At 43.2% G+C, this 19628-nt stretch overlaps 1 protein-coding gene across 1 annotated transcript in view; it reads right to left on the bottom strand.

Annotated features, from left to right (window-relative positions):
• hpse2 (heparanase 2) overlaps positions 1-19628 on the bottom strand; it is a 301179-nt gene that overhangs the window by 31762 nt on the left and 249789 nt on the right. The window contains exon 8 of the mRNA XM_048609227.1: positions 13735-13880. Coding sequence (XP_048465184.1) covers positions 13735-13880 — 146 coding nt within the window. The remainder of the gene's footprint in view (positions 1-13734; positions 13881-19628) is intronic.

The following is a 19628-nucleotide window of genomic DNA, read 5'->3' as shown; positions in this document are numbered from 1 at the left end:
AAAAACGTCAATGCTGCATTGTGCACGTGAAGATCCCTTGCTACTTTAGAAAAATACAACTATGATTGACAATTTAGCGTTAAGGATTATAGCTATGAAACCAAGTCCAACCACTTGGTGGTGTCTATCCCATGCGCTGTAGCATTATTCCATTCCCTGATACTTTGAAGCAAATTTGGAATTTTTATTACCAAAAAATCAAAGCATAACGAGTGGAGCAAACAATTATTTTAAGTATAGGTAAAGGTCATTGATTGATATGGAACATTAGCTCTGTTTTTTTCTCTTGATAAACCATAGAAATGAGAGAAGATAGTACAGAAGGGGGCCATTTGGTCCAACTTGTCCACACCAACTCAAAGACACCCAGAGGTCCTTTCTGTCCTCGAACACGACCCATAGCCCTGCAGCTTACATCACTTAAGGTGCAGATCCAGGTACTTTTTAAAAGAATTGAAGGTCTCTGCTTCCATCACCAACTCAGGCAGCAAATTCTGAACACCCATCACCCGCTACGTAAAAAAAGCTTTTCCTCACATCCCCTCCAATCCTTGGCTTCAATCTATGACTCCTGGTTTTTGAACTCTCAGCCAAGGGAAACAGGTTTCTCCTGTCTACTCTATCTCTACTCCTCACAGTTTTGTTATACCTCGATAATATCACCCCCTCGGACTTCTCTATTCCAAGGAAAACAATTTCAATCTCTCCAATCTCCCCTCGTAACTACAGTTCTCCAGCCCTAGCAACATTCTAGTAAATCTTCTCTGCACTCTCTCCAGAGCAATTATGTCCTTCCTGTAATGTGGTGACCAAAAATGCACACAATACTCCAGTTGAGGCCTCACCAGTGTCTTATACAGTTTCATTATATCCCTATTTTTGTATTCTATACCTCTGCCAATGAAGGAGAACATTCCATATGCCTTCTTTACAACCTTATCTACTTGTGCTGCTACCTTTAGGGACCTGTGCACTTGCATGCCAAGATCTCTCACATCGCCTACCCCTCTCAGTATGTTCCCGTTTATTGTGTATTCCCTTTTACTGCGTGACCTCCTGAAATGCATTACCTCACACTTATCAGAGTTGAACTGCGTCAGCCACTTTCCTGCCCACTCCACCAGCCCGTCTATATCACTTTGGAGCCTACAGCTAACTTCTACACAATCCACCACACGGCCAATTTTTGAGTCGTCTTCAAATTTCCCAATTGTGTGCCACCTCCCCGCCCCCTCACCCCACTCAAATCCAAGTCCAAATTGTTAACGTATAAAACAAGCAGCAGGGGTCCCACCAAGCCCTCTGGAACACCACTTGTAACAGCTTTCCAAATGCAAGGCAGCCATTGACCATTATCCTTTTTTTCCTGTTACTAAGACAACTCTCGATCCAGTTTGACACCTTATCCTGTATCCCAGGGCTTTTACTTTTGTGACTAGTCTGCCATGTGGGATTTTGTCAAATCCATTACTAAAATCTATGTAGATAACCACCACTGCTTGACCCTCATCAAACCTCCTCATCATTTCCTCAAAGAATTCAATCAAATTTGTAAAGCATGACCTTCCTTTAACAAAGCCATTGCGACTATCCCTTACTAGTCCATGCCTTTCTAAGTGACAGTTTATCCTATCTCTCAGGATTGATTCTAACAATCTGCCCACTACTGAAGAACTCCTAACAGGCCTATATTTGTTTGGCATTTCCATTGTACCCTTTTTAAACCACAGAACTACATTTGCATTCCTCCAGTCCTCTGGCACCTCACCTGTATCTAGTGAAGACTGGAAAATAATCCTCAGAGCATCTGTTATTTTATCCCTGACCTCCTTCAACACTCCGGGAACAATCCATCCAGCCCTGGTGACTTATCAACTTTCAAGGATTCCAACCCCTCAACACTTTCTCTCTCATTATAATTATTTTGTTCAATATTTCACACTGCTCCTCTTGGATTACTATATCCACATCGTCCCTTTCCGTTGTGCATATGGAGTTGAAAAATTCACTTAAAATTCTCCCCATAACATCTGCATCTTTGCACAAGTTCCCTTCTTCATCTCTGATAGGTCCCACATTTTCCTTTACTATCCTTTTGTTCTTTACATATTGGTAAAACAACTTTGGGTTTTCCTTTATCTTGCTTCCTAATATTTGGTTCATGCCCTCCCTTTGAATTTACTTGATCTATACTCCTCTTAAGTTTTTTGTGACTATCATAAGCTTTCTTTTTCTGTTTAATCTCCCCCTGTATTTTTCTAGACAAACTTGGGGGTCTAGATTTGGGTCTAGAAATCTACTGTAGGCTTTCTTTGAGAGAATTATTTAATTAGTACCAGTTCCTTCATCTTCACCAAGAACCTTGCAAATTTGCATGTGTATCTTTAGACACACATCTGTAGTCACATTGGTGGTGGCAATGTCAAAGCACCCAACACATGTTCAGGATATTTGAGTTAAACGCTGATCTTGTAGATGGTGCAAGTTCAGTTTGATTTAAAAAAATGGAGTTAAAGCTAGTTTCTTAGAATCCCTGCAGCGCGGGAGCAGGCCATTCGACCCTTCAAGTCCATGCTGACCCTCCGAAGAGCATCCCACCCAGACCCACAACTTTGCATTTCCATGGCCTATTCGCCTAACCTGCACAACTTTAAACTGTGGGAGGAAACCCATGCAGACAGTCACTCGAGGGTGGAATCGAACCTGGGTCTCTGGTGCTGTGAGGCAGCAGTGCTAAGCACTGAGCTGCTGTGTCACCCCAAAGGTTTAATGACAACCATTATTTTAAGCATCCATCTCTCACTAATATCCTTTAGGGAATAAAATCCTGCCTTTTTTTTACCCAGTGTGCCTCCAGACCCATGGCTATGTTGTTGACTCTTAACTGCCCTCTGAAATGGGCTAGCTCAGGGCAGTTAGGGATGGGCAATAAATAAAGACAGCAAGACCGATTTCAAATGAATTAATTAACACCAAAAGCTCTCGGTCTTTGATTTGAAGAAGATTAGACACAGTGCAGCTCAGCATTTATCATTCAACCAACACAGATGAACTGGCCATTTATGTTTCTGGGCCATTTATGTTTCTGGGCGCCATTTTCTGCCCAGATTTAAAAATAATGCATTGGCCCTAAGTTGTTTAGAATGCTCTGTGGATGTGCAAGGTGCCAAAACACTCACATTCATTTATTAAGGCTAGGAAGTTCTGAAACTAAAGGGTAAAGAGTCTTTTCTCTCTTGCCTATGCCCCTCAGCAACATCACTGAAAACAGATGATTTGTTCAGACAACATTGTTGCTTGTGGGAGCTTGCTGTACCTAAATTACCTTCTGTGTTTGCTACGTTACAACGATGGTTACACTTTGTTTTATTGCTGCTCAGATCTCACAAAGGCACTGCGCCTTTAAGACAGCTAGTGGACATCACAAAATGTGACACTACTATAAAGGCTTGCTACCCTATTCCGTGCACAGTCATTCATCAGTTGGATATGCAGTCAGTCTCTTAGTCAGCTAGTCAATTATGTTTATAATATAGTAGTAATTTAAGTAAACATGCAACCCTGATTGTGTATGTAATTCTGAGATGTCTAATGAGTGTACACAGTCACTTGTTAATAAACTTGAAAATACCTATCTCAATAAAAGCCTGACTCTCTGTGGTATATGTTACATGGGCTGACGTCAAGAAAACCTTAATAATGCCTCTAAAGAACTTAATTGTCTGTAAAAACCAAAAGAACTGTGGATGCTGCAAATCTGGAACAAAATCAGAAGTTGCTGGAAAACAAGGTGTAGAGCTGGATGAACACAGCAGGCCAAGCAGCACCAGAGGAGCAGGAAAGCTGAAGTTTCGGGTCTAGACCCTTCTTCAGAAAACGTTGCTGGAAAAAAGTTGCTGGAAAAGCTCAGCAGGTGTGCCAGCATCTGCGGATTAATGTTTCAGGTCCCATGACCTGAACGTCGAGGAGCTCTGAGGAAGTGTCACTGGACCCGAAACATTAACTCTGATTTTTCTTCACAGATACTGCCTGACCTCTGAGCTTTTCCAGCAAATTCTGTTAATTGTCTGTAAAACATTTTGGGGAAATCCTGTGGTTGTCACTAGATAAATGTGAGTCTTTCGATCACACTATTATTTTCTCTGCTCTTTTTAACTTTAATGCACACTTGAAACTCGGTCTCTTTCTCTCCACAGATTATTCCAGCACTTTCTGCTTTTATTTCAGACCTCCTGCATCTGCAATATTTTGCTTTAGGTTTTTATGTTAGCTTGACAGTATCATGGTCACTGATAACAGTTTATAAGTTCCAAATATTGTCAATTCAATTTAATTTCTCAAATGGCAATCGTGACATTTTAGCTCATGTTTCCCAGGTAACAACCTATAATAGAATGGCTACAGTACTGTAGCCCAGACATGTGTATCTGATTTAGTTTCTTTCTGGGAAAGCATAGAACTGATTTTAATGCAGTAGTTGATGGGAGGCAGTGAGGGTGGCCTGTGGAACATGCTGCAAGGCTATCGATGGGACTGAGTGTTGAGTCTTTACTTTGAAAACAGGAATTATGAAACCATTTTATGCTTCTCTTTGGGATAGTCAACAGGAGTAGCACATTTGATTACAATCAGAAGCTTGTTTTGAAGTGGGTTTTACCAGGATCTTGGCAGAACTAGTGAGAAGCTCTGGAGGAATCATTTAAGCATTTTGTATACACAGAGTCATTGAGCTGTACAGCATGGAAACAGAACCTTCGGTCCAACTCGTCCATGCTGACCAGATATCCTAAACAAATCCAGTCCCATTTGTCATCATTTGGCCCATATCCCTCTAAACCCTTCCTATTCATGTACCCATCCAGATTCCTTTTAACTGTTGTAATTGTACCAGCCTCCATCACTTCCTCTGGCAGCTCATTCCATACACGCAACACCCTCTGCATGTGAAAGTTGTCCCTAAGGTCCCTTTTAAATCTTTCCCCCTCTCACCTTAAACCTATGCCCTCTCGTTTTGGACTCCTCCACCTGGGGAAAAGATCTTGTCTATTTACCCTATCCATGCCCCTCATGATTTTATACACCTCCATAAAGTCATCCCTCAGCCTCTGATGCTCCAGGGAAAATATCCCCAGCCTATTCAGCCTCTCCCGATTGCTCAAACCCTTCAACCCTGACAACATTCTTGTAAATCTTTTCTGAACCCTTTCAAGTTTCACAACATCTTTCCTATATGAGGGAGACCAGAATTGCGCATAGTATTCCAGTAGTGGCCTAATCAATGCCTTGTACAGCCGCAACACGACCATTCTCCATTTTCATTTTTGCACAGATGATTTGGATACACCTTAGAGTGATCCTCCGTACAGTAAGGTACTGAAATAGTGTGGGATTCAAGAGTTAAATCATCTCCATAATTACAGAACATAGAATATAGGTCAGTGCAGCACAGTACAGGCCCTTCGGCCCACAATGTCGTGCCGAACTTTTACCCTAAACCTAAGGTCTATCTAACCTCCACCCCTACCTTATACTATCATCTTAGCATCTTCCTTCATTCCTAGCATTCCTAGCCTTTGAATCAGGAATTGAAACTGCGTGCAGTGCATACTAATCTTCATCAAAGCACCACATTTCTGGCAAACCAGTTACAAATGAATTGGTTAATATATGCTGCCTTTTTTTAAACCTGTGTGGGATTCTTGGATTTACTCTGTTAGAAAATGATCCATGTATGTAAATTGCATGGATGCCAAAACAAACCTTTGGGCTATTAATGGATAGAGTATAGAGCCAATGCAGTGAATGTGACATTGACGGACTTTCACAAGATGCCAAAAAGGTGCCACTTGACACTAGTCGGGCAATGTCAATTTGGGGGACCATAGTTGAGAATGGCTGTACAACAGAGTTTGCAATATTGGAGTTTCTCAGACAGAAAGATTGTAGGAAATGGTGTCTTACAGGAGTCTATGCTGGAAGAACCATTATTTGCCACATGCATAAAAATCACTGGAATAAAAGACATATTTTGTCAAAACTTTCACCTTGTCCTCGTCTGGACAATCACCAGAATAAACAGCAAAGCCAATATTATACTGTATGAGAGACAATGATGATTGGTTGGCAAATGGCAGAGGCATTGCCATGCAGAATGCAGCAGTTAGTGATGATTGATAGTTAACTACCAGGCTTTGTTTGGATTTCAAACCAGCCAGGTTGACTCAGACTGATCAGGACACTGTCCCAAGAAATGAACCAGTGACTGGATGAGACTTATTTTGTTGAGTTGAAAGATGTGCAGTGCTCTCCTCTCATACTCTACGAATATGGGTCTGCCTATTTATTGGTCTTCTTGCAAATTGTGCTGATGAGTGCAAGATGGAAAGCTCTGACAAAATGTTTTCTTTACCAGCAATACTCAAGTGCTATACTAGCAAATGACAATTGACATACGTAAATGTTTTGAACTTAAACTTTGGAGATCTTGTGTTGCAAGTTATGAGTGGCATTGAATTAGAGAATTTTGTTCCTGATATGGCTAACTGCATCAAAATACACAAAAGAGCATCTATGAAATTCAATACTAAGTGGCTCATTTTGGTAAGAGGAATAAGGGGACTGCTTTCTCCTTAGAAGGTAAGAAATTTCAGTTCCAAGGGAGGCTTGACGCACGCAGAAGAGAAATACAGTGATATAGGCACTAACAGGAAGCATTAAACAGAGTGGCAAGGGGCTTATCTGATGTATAAACACAAGCAGAGGCCTGTTGGGTCAAACAGCCTTTGGATCTGTCCTATGGATCTGCTGTAACTATATAATGTCACTGTTCATGGCAACTTTCTACATAAACATCCATTGTAAGCCTTGCCCACAATTTAGAATCACTTCACAGACTGTGAAGCGCATTGGTAAACCCCGACAAAGGCAAAATATTACAAATACTGGAAATCTGAAACAATCCTGGAGAAACTCACTGGGTCTGGCAGCAACTGTGGAGAGAAGAATAGAGCTGATGCTTTGAGTCTGATATCACTCTCCATAAATACTGAAATGTGGTAAGCATTGTATAAACCTTCAATGCCCAAAAAAGGATGCAACTAACACTTGAAAACCAGAATATGATTCAAATGTGAATGGATTTTTCTAAATATAGGCTTTTTTAAGGACTCTCGCCACCTCGTCCTTTTGTATACAGCAATGATATGCAGCCTCAGATTTTTCTTTTTTGAACAGTAGCTATTTCCATTAAGGTGTTGAGTCATACAGCTGACCTTAGACTATTACATCCGAACATTGACAGACTGTAAAGGCCTTAGGCCCTCCATAACATGCAGTGCATAGCGGGGCTTCCATGCTATAATGTATCGCATGCTATTACAGCACAGGAAACCCTCTCTTCATTTTCTTTTTGCTATGTGTTTATATAATTGTCCAGCCTGTTTCCAATCTTTCCAGCTGAGGTGCAACTCCCATATTTTACTGTGGAACTCCCCTTCCTCAGTGCCTCGTAGCTGTAACATATTATACACCCTGGAGTCATAGAGACATACAGCACGGAAACAGACCCTTTGGCCCAACTGGTCCATGCTGACCACTAGCTCCACCTGCCTGCACTTGGCCCATATCCATCCAACCCTTTGCTATTCATGTACTTATCCAAATGTCTTTTAAATATTGTAACTGTATCTGCAATCACCACTTCCTCTCGCAGTTCATTCCTCATATGAGTGCGCTGCATACAAAAGTTGCTCCTCATGTATTTAAACTTTTCTCCTCTCACCTTAAAACATGCACCCTGGTCTTGAAATCCCCCACCCTAGGGAAAAGACATGTACCATTCATCTTATCTATACTCCTCATGATTTTATAAATCTCTGTAAAAGCACCCCTCAACCTCTATGCTCCAGTGAAAAAAAGACCCAACCTATCCAGTCTCTCCTTCTAACTCGAACCCTCCATTGCCATAAATCTTTTCTGAACCTTCTCCTTCTTAATAATATGATTCCTATAACAGGGTGGCCAAAACTGAATACTGTATTCCAGAAGAGGGCTACATAACTGAAAGTGTAGGGATCCAGATATACTGCCACCAAAGCCATTTCCAGTGCTGTCCTGAAGTTAATTATGGGTGGAGGGTGTTCTTAATTCATTATGGTGGCACTAGCCGGGCCATCATTTATTGCCCGTCCCTAGTTTCCCACGAGAAGGTGATGGTGAACTGGAATTTGTCTTACGTTGTTTTACAATGCCCTAACCCTTCTCTTGGAGAGTATTTAAGAATTCTTTGAGAACAGCTTTGGAAAAATACCAACATGTTCAGTTGATCTTGCTACTCATATATTGGCTGGCACTATTGTCTATTTAAGTATTGAAGAGCTTTTTGAATACAAGTCTAGTTATCCAATATTTGTGAGCTCCCCATTCTAATAGAATTCCTACTGTGTGAAAAACAAGCCATTTGGTGTATCGAGTCCACACTGATCCTTTGAAGAGCATTCCACCCAATCTCTGTAGCCCTGCATTTTCCATGGTGATTTTTTTTACACAGGGGGTGGTTTGCATGTGGAATGAACTTTCTGATGAAGTTTTGGATGCAGGTACAATTACAATGTTTAAAAGAAATTTGGATGATATATGAATAGGAAAGGTTTGGAGGGATAGGGACCAGGACAAACAGGTAGCACTAGCTTAGTTTGGACCAAAGGGTCTGTTTCCATGCTGTATGGCTCTATACATTATGGGCCATCTAGCATGCCCAATCCACCTAACCTGCACATCTTTGTACTATGGGAGGAAACCAGAGCACCTGGAGGAAACCCACACAGACAGTGACCCAAGGATGGAATTAAACCGAGGTCCCTGGTGCTTTGAGACAGCAGTACTAACCACTGTGCCACCCTTACTGAATACTAAGTGCAGCATGTGGAAATGGAGGAATTGTCACCTCTCACTAAAGTGCAACTTCATAGAAAAACTAAAATAAAATGTGTGAAAAACACATTTGAAGATTATTCACCAAATGTTGCCATTTTGTAATCCTATTCTGTAACAAATTTCAATAAGTTCTAAAGTTTGATGCACTATTGGAAAATCTCTCTTGCAGTACAGATAAATGTATAGCAGTTATGGAATAAATAGTTATTTTTTAAAATAAATTATACTTGTAATTTTGAAGGTTTGAGTTTAATATAAAAATAAAACCCCTACCACTATCCAGATGTATCCACTTATCCATCTCATTGTGGCAAAGCCTTGGAAAGTGACTAAATCTCAAGTGCATCTCAGTGCTGTTTTGAAATTGTTTGTCTCCCTACATTCTGTGCTTCCTTTTGAAAGTGTAACTCAGATTGGGATCTTACTTAAGAGGGACATGTAACTCTAGGCATGACCCGATACACTATGTGTCCAAAACCACAGCATGTAAAAACACCAATATCTTGTAGCATCTCATAGGGAATATACTAATGAAAACATGTAAATGTTTCTAAATGGAAAAATGGAGAGAAACTAGAGAAGGATCTGCTGCACAAAACGTTAACGCACATCCAGTATTGAGGAAGGCGAATGGAGTGTTGGCCTTTATTAAAAGAGGAACATAGGAACAGAAGTAGGCCTTTCAGCCCATCGAGCCTGCACCACTATTTAATGCTATTTAAGCTGATCAATGACTTCAATGTCTCTACAAGCGTTATGCTTTGGTAACCAACAATGTACCAACCTCTACTTTAAATATATCCAAAAATCAAAACCCTCTGGAGTACAGAATTCTAAGATTGAAAGTCCTGTTTTTTTCCCTAAATAACATCCTCTTATTTTTAAATTATGCACCCTGCTCTAGATTTCCCAAGCAGAGGAAGCAGTTTACCTGTACCCAGATAACACAGTGTGGAGCTGGAGGAACACATCAGGCCAGGCAGCTACAGAGGAGCAGGAAAGCTGCCGTTTCGGGTCGGGGCCCTTCTTCAGAAATGGGGGAGGGGGAAGGGAGCCGGGGAATAAATAGAGAGAGGAAGAGTATGGCTGGGGAAGGTAGGTGGGATGGTGATAGGTGAGTGCAGGTAGACAGTGGTGGGGATTGGTCAGTGGGAGGGTGGGATGGATAGGTGGGAGAGAAGATAGACAGGTTGTGTCAGGCCAAGGAGGCGGGGATGAGAGGGAGGGTTGGTTATGGGATGAGGCCGAGGGTGGGGAGATTTCAAAAGTGGTGAAATCCATGTTTAGGCCATCGGGCTGTGGGCTCCCGAGGCGAAATATGAGGTGCTGCTCCTCCAGTTTCCGGGTGGCGTCATTGTGATACTGGAGGAGACCCAGGATGGACATGTCACCCAGGGAATGGGAGGGGGAGTTAAAATGTTTCATGACCGGAAGGTGTTGTTGTTTGTCGCGAACAGAGCGCAGGTGCTCTACAAAGCGGTCTCCGAGTCTCCACTTGGTCTCACTGACGTAGAAGAGGCCACATCGGGAGCAACGGATACAGTAGACCACATTGACGGATGCAAAGGTGATCCCCTGTCTGATGTGGAAGGTTTGTTTTCTGCCTTGAACGTAGGTGAGGGGTTAGATGTAGGGGCAGGTGTAGCACTTCCTGCGCTTGCAGGGAAAGGTTGGTGGGGTTAGCGGGAAATGTGGAGCGGACAAGGGAGTCGCAGAGAGAGTGGTCCCTACGAAAGGCAGATAGGGGTGGGGAGGGAAATATATCTTTGGTTGTGGGGTCAGATTGTAGGTGGCGGAAGTGGCGGAGAATGATATGTTGGATGCAGAGGTTGGTGGGGTGATATGTGAGGACAAAGGGATTCTGTCCTTATTTTGGTTTATGTTGGGGGAAGGCGATGTGAGAGCAGAGGTATGGGAGATGGTGGGCTTGAAATAAATGTCGGTTATAAGGCGGTCATCAGAGATGAAAACAGAGAGGTCCAGGAAGGAGAGAGAGGTATCGGAGATGGTCCAGGTGAATTTGAGGTTGGGGTGAAGGGTGTTCTTTTTTTCTTTTCTTTCTCACCCCTAGCCTTATCCCATGACCAACCCTCCCTCTGATCACTTGATGCTTTCGCTGTTTGGCGTGCAAGTAGTCCTGTTTGGTGGCTTCACCAGGTTGGAACCTCATCTTCAGGTGTGCCTGGCGCTGCTCCTGGCATGCCCTCCTGCACTCTCCATTGAACCAGGGTTGATCCCCTGGCTTGATGGTAATGGTTGAGTGGGGAATATACCAGGCCATGAGGTTACAGATTGTGCTGGAGTACAATTCTGCTGCTGTTGATGGCCCACAGCGCCTCATGGATGCCTAGTCCTGAGTTGAAGAAGGGTCTAGACCAGAAACGTCAGCTTTTCTGCTCCTCTGATGCTGCTTGGCCTGCTGTGTTCATCCAGCTCTACACCTTGTTGCCTGAGTTGCTAGATCTGTGCATAGTCTGTCCCATTTAGCAGGGTGATAGTGCCACACAATACGATGGGGGTTATTCTCAATGTGAAGGTGGGACTTCGTCTCCACAAGGACTGTGCGATGGTCACTCTTACCGATACTGTCATGGACAGATGCCTCTGCAGCTGGCAGATTGGTAAGGATGACGTCAAGTATGTTTTTCCCTCTTGTTGGTTCCCTCACCACCTGCCGCAGACCCAGTCTGGTAGCTATGTCCTTTAGGACCCAACCAGCTCAATCAGTAGTACTGCTGCTGAGCCACTCTTGGTGGTGGGCATTGAAATCCCCCACCCAGAGTGCACTTTGCACCCTTGCTACCCTCAGTGCTTCCTCCAAGTGTTCAACATGGAGGAGTACTGATTCATCAGCTGAGGGAGGACGGTACATGGTAATTAGCAGGAGGTTTACTTGTCCATGTTTAAACTAAGCCATGAGACTCCAGAGACAATGTTGAGGACTCCCAGGGTAACTCCCTCCTGACTGTATCCCACTGTGCCTCCACATCTGCTGGGTGTGTCCTGCAGGTGAGACAGGACATATCCAAAGATGGTGATGGTGTGGTCTGGGATATTGTCTGTCAGGTACAATTCCGTGAGTATATCTTTGTCAGGCTGTTCCCCAATTTTGGCATGAGCCCCCTGATGTTAGTAAAGAGACAGGGCTGAAAACGTTAGTTCCAACCGATCAGATACCGCATATTGTTCTTCTGATCTGAGATCCTCCCTTACTAATGTACTGACCCCAGCTCGTATTATCACCAGCACTGATAATTTCCTTTCCTTTTTCCTTCGTGTCCGTCCTTCCTAAATGTCAAATATCTTTGAATCTTCATCAATGTACAGCCATGGTATAAAAAGGAGGGTCATCTTGCTGCAATTGTACAGGGTGCTGAGATAAGACCACAGCTTGGAGTACTGTGCACCATCATGATCTTCTCACTGAAGGGAGGATACATTTCCATGGAAAGAGTTCAGAGAAGGTTCATTCAGCTGATGCCTGGGATGAAGGGGCTGTCTTATGAAGAAAGATTGAGCAGTTTGGATCTAGACTTATTGGAGTTTAGAAGAATGAGAGGTGATCTTGTTGGAACATGAAAGATATTGACAGGATGCTTCCCCTTGTGGGGAAGTTCAGAAATAGAGGCAGCAGTTTCTGAATAAGTGGTCCCCGTGTAAGATAGAAATGAGGTGGAATTTCAACGATCAGAGGGCCAGGATCCCAAGGATCTGTGTAGTCCAAGTCATTAGATATATCCTGACTGAGATAGACTGTAGCAAAATCAACTTTTACGGGGAACAGGATAGAAAGTGGATTCAAGGCCAAGATTAGACAAAACATGATCTTATTGAAGGGACTGAATGGCCTATTTCTGTTCCTGTTTCATACATTCTGAAGTTCTTATGTTCTGTGAGTAGCAATCCATTTCTCTTATTTGAAAGTTCTGAATAAATCCCTGTAGAAAGTATGGCGTGTATGCCATCATGCCAGTCTCCTTTATCAGAATTAGAGGGGGGACTTCTGGTGCTGTCGTAGTGCCACTATCCCTGAGCCAGGAGGCCTGGGTTCAAGTCCCACCTATTCCAGAGGGTATGCAATAACATCTCTCAACAGGTCAATTAGAAAATATTTCCTTTGCCTGAGGAAAAAGGGTTAAATAATAAACTTTAACAATCACTGCCTCCCTCAAAACTTAAATGATTTGTTAGGCCAAAGGATCCGAAGCAAACATCATTATGCATTTGTAATATTTTGATTAACTTGATTGCGGTTCAGAGAAGGAGTTTATTTTTCTCTTGACTGGCCATTTCTAATCTTTCAGATGGGGTGAATTAAGAGATACGCAATACTTCAGGAAAAGGACAATATGAACGATGGCAGAGAAACAAAACAAGTAAATCATCAGAAGGAACAGTCATTAGCTTTAATGTGTATCACATCATCTAATATGTGTATTCATGTCATTGGCACTGATGAAAGTTCTGGAACACTTATCTGTCAGAAAATTACCTTCAGCAAAGCCGGAACAATAGTGACTTCTGTCCCTTTGACAAGACAAAAAAAAACTATGATGCTCTTTGATGGCATTATTCACCTGTGAGGGGGCAGGGGGACAGTGGTGATGCAAAACAGAGATTTCTGGATGTCAACAATGGCGTACATTTACTTAGCTTTCAGAGTAATCCAGCCGCCTTTTGTCCTAGTCTTTGGCAAATCCTCTATTCCTTTGATATTATCCAAACTTGGCGTTCAAAGGGTTTGGATGTGCATTTTCTCTTATATTAATGAAGAGCAAAAACGCTGCAAATGAGACTTACTTGCGGATGTGTGTACAGTGGGCGTAGATTCTCAGCTTGTCCCTTATCACTCGCCCGGGCCTAGGTTTCCTCTGCAGGCCTGCCACTTGAACAGTGAGCACTTTGGTTCCCACCAGCCGCTTGTAAAGCAGTGAAAGCCAATAGTCCTGCAAGAAAGTCGAGAAAAAAAGGATATTTGTAGATATTTAAAACTAGTGTCAAATGGGAATTCAGAAAGATGATGAAGGCACGTTACTGTCTGATAGCAACGCATGATAACGAAGTGTCAACACACAGTCTATGTATTTGCAAACATTGTGGCCTTACACCTTGATACAGTGTGGAGCTGGAGGAACACAGCAGGTCAGGCAGCATCAGTGGAGCAGGAGAGTCAAAGTTTTGGGTCTACACCTTGGATGGGCAATAAATGCTGCTTCACCAGTGATGCCCTTATCCCGTTAACTAATAAAGGAAAAGGATTAGGTTCTGATGAAGGGTCTAGGTCTGAAATGTCAACTCTCCTACTCCTCTGATGCTGCCTGACCTGCTGTGTTCCTCTAGCTCCACACTGCATAGACTCTGCCTCCAGCTATCTCCGAATAGCCTTACACTTCCCTGATTTTGATTCCATTCTTATTTCCGGACTTTGCCTGATCCTCGTTTCCTTCTTTCTGAGACAGTTGTTTGCGGACATCTCCAAGTTTTCTGGAAAGTTGCATGATCAAATGCCCAGGGAGAGCAATCTACATTTTGACTTCTTTCTTTCCCACTTTTAAATACTTTTGAGGGATGGGTGGCATCTCAAGGGAAAGCAGCAGCAATCAAATTAGTAGCACTATGACTGGCACTGTTGTGCAGCAGGGAGGGTCAAAGTGGTGGCAAGCAGTAGTGGTAGGGGAACGCTATAGTCAGGGGCACAGGTAGGCATTTCTGTGCCTGCAAATGAGATTCCAGAATAGTGTGTTGCCTCCATGGTGCCATGGTCAAGGATATCTCTAAGCGGGCACATGACATTCTGAAAGGGGATGGTGAGCAGCCATAGGTTATGGTCCATATTGGTCAGAATGACATAGGCAAAAAGAGAGATGAGGTCCTGCATAGGGAGTTAGGGAGGAAGTTGAAAAGCAGGACCTCTAGGGTTGTAATCTCGGGATTACTTCCTATGTCACATGCCAGTGAGGCTAGGAATAGGAAGATAGTATGGTTAGATACATGGCTGAACAGCTGGTGTAGGAGGGAGGGCTTCAGGTATGTAGATAATTGGGATGTCTTCCAGGGGAGGTGGGGCCTATACAAGAAGGACAGGTTGCACCTAAAGTGGAGAGGCACCAATAATCTGGCAGGGAGGTTTGATAGTACCACTCGGGAGGGTTTAAACTGGTGTGGCAGGGGGTGGAAACCAGAGTAGTAAGTCAGCAAGTAAAATGACTAAGCAGGAGTCAGAGACTAAAGGCCAGTAAGATTAAGAGGAAGAATAGACAGGGAGAGATTACTGAACACAACAGGACTGGCAGTCAGAGGTGTATTTGTTTTAATGTGAGGAGTATGACAGGTAAGGCAGATGATCTTACAGGGTGGATTAACACATATGACTATGATGTTGTAGCTAATACAGAGAATTGATTGAGAGAGGGACAAGACTGGTAGTTGAACGTTCTGGGATTTAGATATTTCAGGCAAGACAGACAGGGATGTAAAAGAGGTAGTGTTACTGATGAGGGAGAATATCACAGCTGTACAGAGGGAGGGATCATCCAGTGAGACCAAATGGACACAGCTCAGGAAAATGTAAAAACAACAGGGTATTTATGGTGAGATAGTTAAAACTGCCGATGCTGGGGTCAGAGATATCACAGTATGGAGCTTGAGGAACACAGCAGGTCAGGCAGCATCAGAGGAGCAGGAAAGTTGACATTTCAGGTTGGGACCCTTCTTCAGAAATGGGAGAGGGGGAAAGGAGCTCAGAAATAAGTAGAGAGAGGAGGGGTGGGGCCGGGGAAGGTAGGTGGGATGGCGATAGGTGAGTGCAGGTAGGGAGTGGTGGGGATTGGTCAGTGAGGCAGGAGGAGCAGATAGGTGGGAGACAGGACCGACAGGTTGTGTCAGGTCAAGGAGGCGGGGATGAGAGGGAGGGTTGGACATGGGATGAGGCTGGGTGAGGGGAGATTTTGAAACTGGTAAAATCCACATTTAGGCCATCAAACTGTAAGTTCTCAAAGCAGAGTATGAGGTGCTGCTCCTCCAGTTTCCAGGTGGTGTCATTGTGACACTGGAGGAAGCCCAGGATGGACATGTCACCCAGGGAGTGGGAGGGGGCGTTAAAATGGTTTGTGACCGGAAGGTGTTGTTGTTTGTCATGAACAGAGCGCAGGTGCTCTACAAAGCGGTCTCCGAGCCTCCGATTGGTCTCACTGATGTAGAGGAGGCCACATCGGGAGCAGGGGATGCAGTAGATCATGTTGACAGATGTATAGGTGAACCCCTGTCTAATATGGAAGGTTTGCTTTGGGCCTTGAATGGAGGTGAGGGGGCAGGTGTAGGGGCAGGTGTAGCACTTCCTGAGGTTGCAGGGAAAGGTGCTGGGGGTGGTGGGGCTAGTGGGGAGTGTGGAGCGGACAAGGGAGTTGCAGAGAGTGCGGTGGGTGATTTTAACTTCCCCTATATTGACTTGGATTCACTTAGTACCACGGGTTTGGTGGGGAGAAATTTGTTAGTTGTGTCCAGGATGGTTTGTTGAAACAATATGTAAACTGTCTAATTAGGGAAGGAGCCATTCTAGACCTGGCACTGGGGAATGACCCTGGCCAGGTGATTGAAGTTTCAGTGAGGGAACATTTCAGGAATAGTGACCATATTTCTGTAAATTTTAAGTTACTTGTGGATAAGGATAATAGTAGTCCTTGGGTGAAAGTATTAAATTGGGGGAAGGCTAACTACCAGAATATTGGGCAGGAAATGGGGAACGTAGATTGGGGGTGGATATTTGAGGGTAAATCCACATCTGACATGTAGGAATCTTTTAAAGGTCAGTTGATTAGAGTTCAGGACCAGCATGTTACTGTGAAAATGAAGGATAAGGATGGCAAGATTTCTTGGGTGACAAGACAAACAGGGGAGGTGATGGCCTAGTGGTATTATTGCTGGACTGTTAATCCAGAACATGCTCTGGGAACCCAATTTCAAATCCTGCCATGGCAGATGGTGGAATTTGAATCCAATTTAAAAAATAGATCTGGAATTAAGAGTCTACTGATGACAGTGAATCCATTGTCGAGGAAAAACCCAACTGCTTCACTAACGCCTTTTAGGGAAGGAAACTGCCATCCTTATGGCCAGGCCTAAATGTGACTCCAGACCCACTAGCTGACTGATAACTGCCTTCTACGCAATTAGGGATGGGCAATAAATGCTGGCCTAGCCAGCAATGCCCTTATCCCCTGAATGAATAAAGGAAGAAGGGCAAAATGGATAATCTGGGCAATTACAGTCCACTGAGCCTTATATCAGTGATAGAGAAATTACTGGAGAAGATTTTTAGGGATAGAATTTACTCATGTATTGAAAAATATGGACTTATTAGCAATGTCACAATGCAGATGACACAAAGATTGGGGGAGCTGCAGATAGTGAGGAAGATTGCCAGAGGATACAACAGGATGTAAATAGGCTGCAGACTCGAGCAGAGAAATGGCAGGTGGAGTTTAATCTGGACAAATGCAATATAATGCATTTTGTAAGGTCTAATGCAGGAGAGAAGAATACATTAATGGTGGAACCTTAGCAGCATCAACATACAGAAGGATCTCAGCGCACTGGTCCACAGTTCCCTGAAAGTGGCAACACAAGTAGATAAGGTGGTCAAGAAGGCATATGACATGTTTGCTCTTCATTAGTTGGGGCGTAGAGTATAAAATTTGGTAAGTCATGCTGCAGCTGTATAGAACTTTAGTTTGGCCACATTTGGAATATTGGGTACAGTTCTGGTTACCACAGTACCAGAAGGATGTGGAGGCTTTAGACAGGGTATAGAAACAGTTTACCAGGATGTTGCCTGGTTTGGAGGGTATTAGCAATGAGGAAAGATTGGACAAACTTAGTTTGTTTTCACTTGAATGTCAGAGGCTGAGGGCTGACCTGGTAAAAGTTTACAAAATGATGAGAGGCATGGATAGAATGGATAATCAGAGTTTTTTTTTTCCCCTAGGGTAGAAATGTCAATTGCTAGGGGACATCGATTTAAAGTAAAATGGGGAAAGTTTATAGAAGATGTGAGAGGCAGATTTTTTACACTGAAGGTGGTAAGTACCTAGAACACGCTGCCAGAGGAGATGGTGCAGGCAGATACAATAGCAATGTTTAAGAGGCATCTTGACAGATATATAAATAGGCAGGGAATAGGGGGTATGCACCACGTAGAGGTAAAAATTTTTAGTTTAGAAAGGCATCGTGTGTCAGCTCAGGTTTGGTGGGCCGAAGGGCCTGTTCCTATGCTTTACTGTTTTTTGTTATCCCATCCGGAAAGCCAGCTTGCCTACCCTTAACTCTCACCGATTTGCCCCTTTTTCGCTTAGACAGAGAATAATGTAACATGGAACAGATAAACAAGCCTTCCTCCTATCTCTGTAGGATAGATGGTGACCAAGAATTCTAATGGGAAAGAATGTCCTGATGCATTTGTACCATTGCTGTCCATTGGATTCACTTGTATTAAATACTCAAGCTGGACCTGAGTTTGATGTGTTTCCATGGAATTGGGCTCCATCAAAATACAAACTATGATAACGGGCGAAACACCACTCACAAATGGAATATTTGGACCACATGGACTGCAGTAGTTCACGAATGGGTTCGTCACCACCTTCTCAAGGGGATGGGAAATAAATAGTATCTCAGCCAGCAATGTCCACAATCCATGATGAACAATTAAAAGGAAAATAATATAACATGTGACGGAACTGTAAATGTTTGCAGTAAATGATTAATAAGCCACATTGTGATAGCAGACTTGACTTCAGAGTGGGAAAGGACAGATAAACAAAATGGGCCTGACGGTTGACTGTGCACATCGAGAGATGATCCACTTTCTAGCATTTATTCCTGCAGTGACAACCTCAATGGAGAATATTTACAACCCATTAGCTCCCCTGTGCCCATCTTCGGACCAAGTGAGTAAACGATTTATGGGATTGGAGCATGTCATTCAACCGGCTTTAATAAAACAAGTGAAGTGATGTGACAGAGCCCTATTTTTATAGAAGTACTTATCATTAACATTTTATCATTAACAAGCTAGCATCAGCTCCTCTGTCATGCTTACGGCTTCTCCTCTCTTCCCATGCACAGCTTTCAATGCAGTTATAGTAACTATACATCCTACCCATCCTAAAGAGACAATATTCTGCAGGAGCTGACATTCAGTCACATAGAGGTCATTCAGAACCAAACCTGTTGGCTGGTTGTTTTTTATATAGTGGCTTGTGTTCCCTGAGAATAGACTGGGGACAAGGAAAACTAGAGGGGAGGGGACAGCAACAATGAACAGAACTGTAAAGAAGGTACACTTTGAAAAAAAAAATTTCAAGGTGCACTCAATGATTTTGGAGTTCAAGTTGTGAGTTTCTGTACTTTGTGAGATATAATTAGTCAGTTTACATAGCTTTAGGGCCTGTGAGTTTTCAAAATTCAATACAGCACAGGAACAGGCCCACCAGTTCATGTTGAATCCAGATTCTGTTGGTGTGAGCAGACAGTAATCTCAACACAACACAGTTAATCAATAGACAGCACCTAGGCAGAAGCTCGTGTCTGATTTCTTCCCTACAGCCAATCTCATTTATGAGACAGTTCTGTGTATTTGTCCCAGTAGGTACTGTTTCACATGACACGGTTAGGACCAAGCTCACCAACAGAATGCA

This window comes from Rhincodon typus, chromosome 20 (assembly GCF_021869965.1).
Source record: "Rhincodon typus isolate 14 chromosome 20, sRhiTyp1.1, whole genome shotgun sequence".
In the NCBI taxonomy this organism is placed as follows: domain Eukaryota; kingdom Metazoa; phylum Chordata; class Chondrichthyes; order Orectolobiformes; family Rhincodontidae; genus Rhincodon; species Rhincodon typus.
The sequence above is the reverse complement of the archived record's forward strand: the minus strand, read 5'-3'. Positions and strand labels throughout refer to the sequence as shown.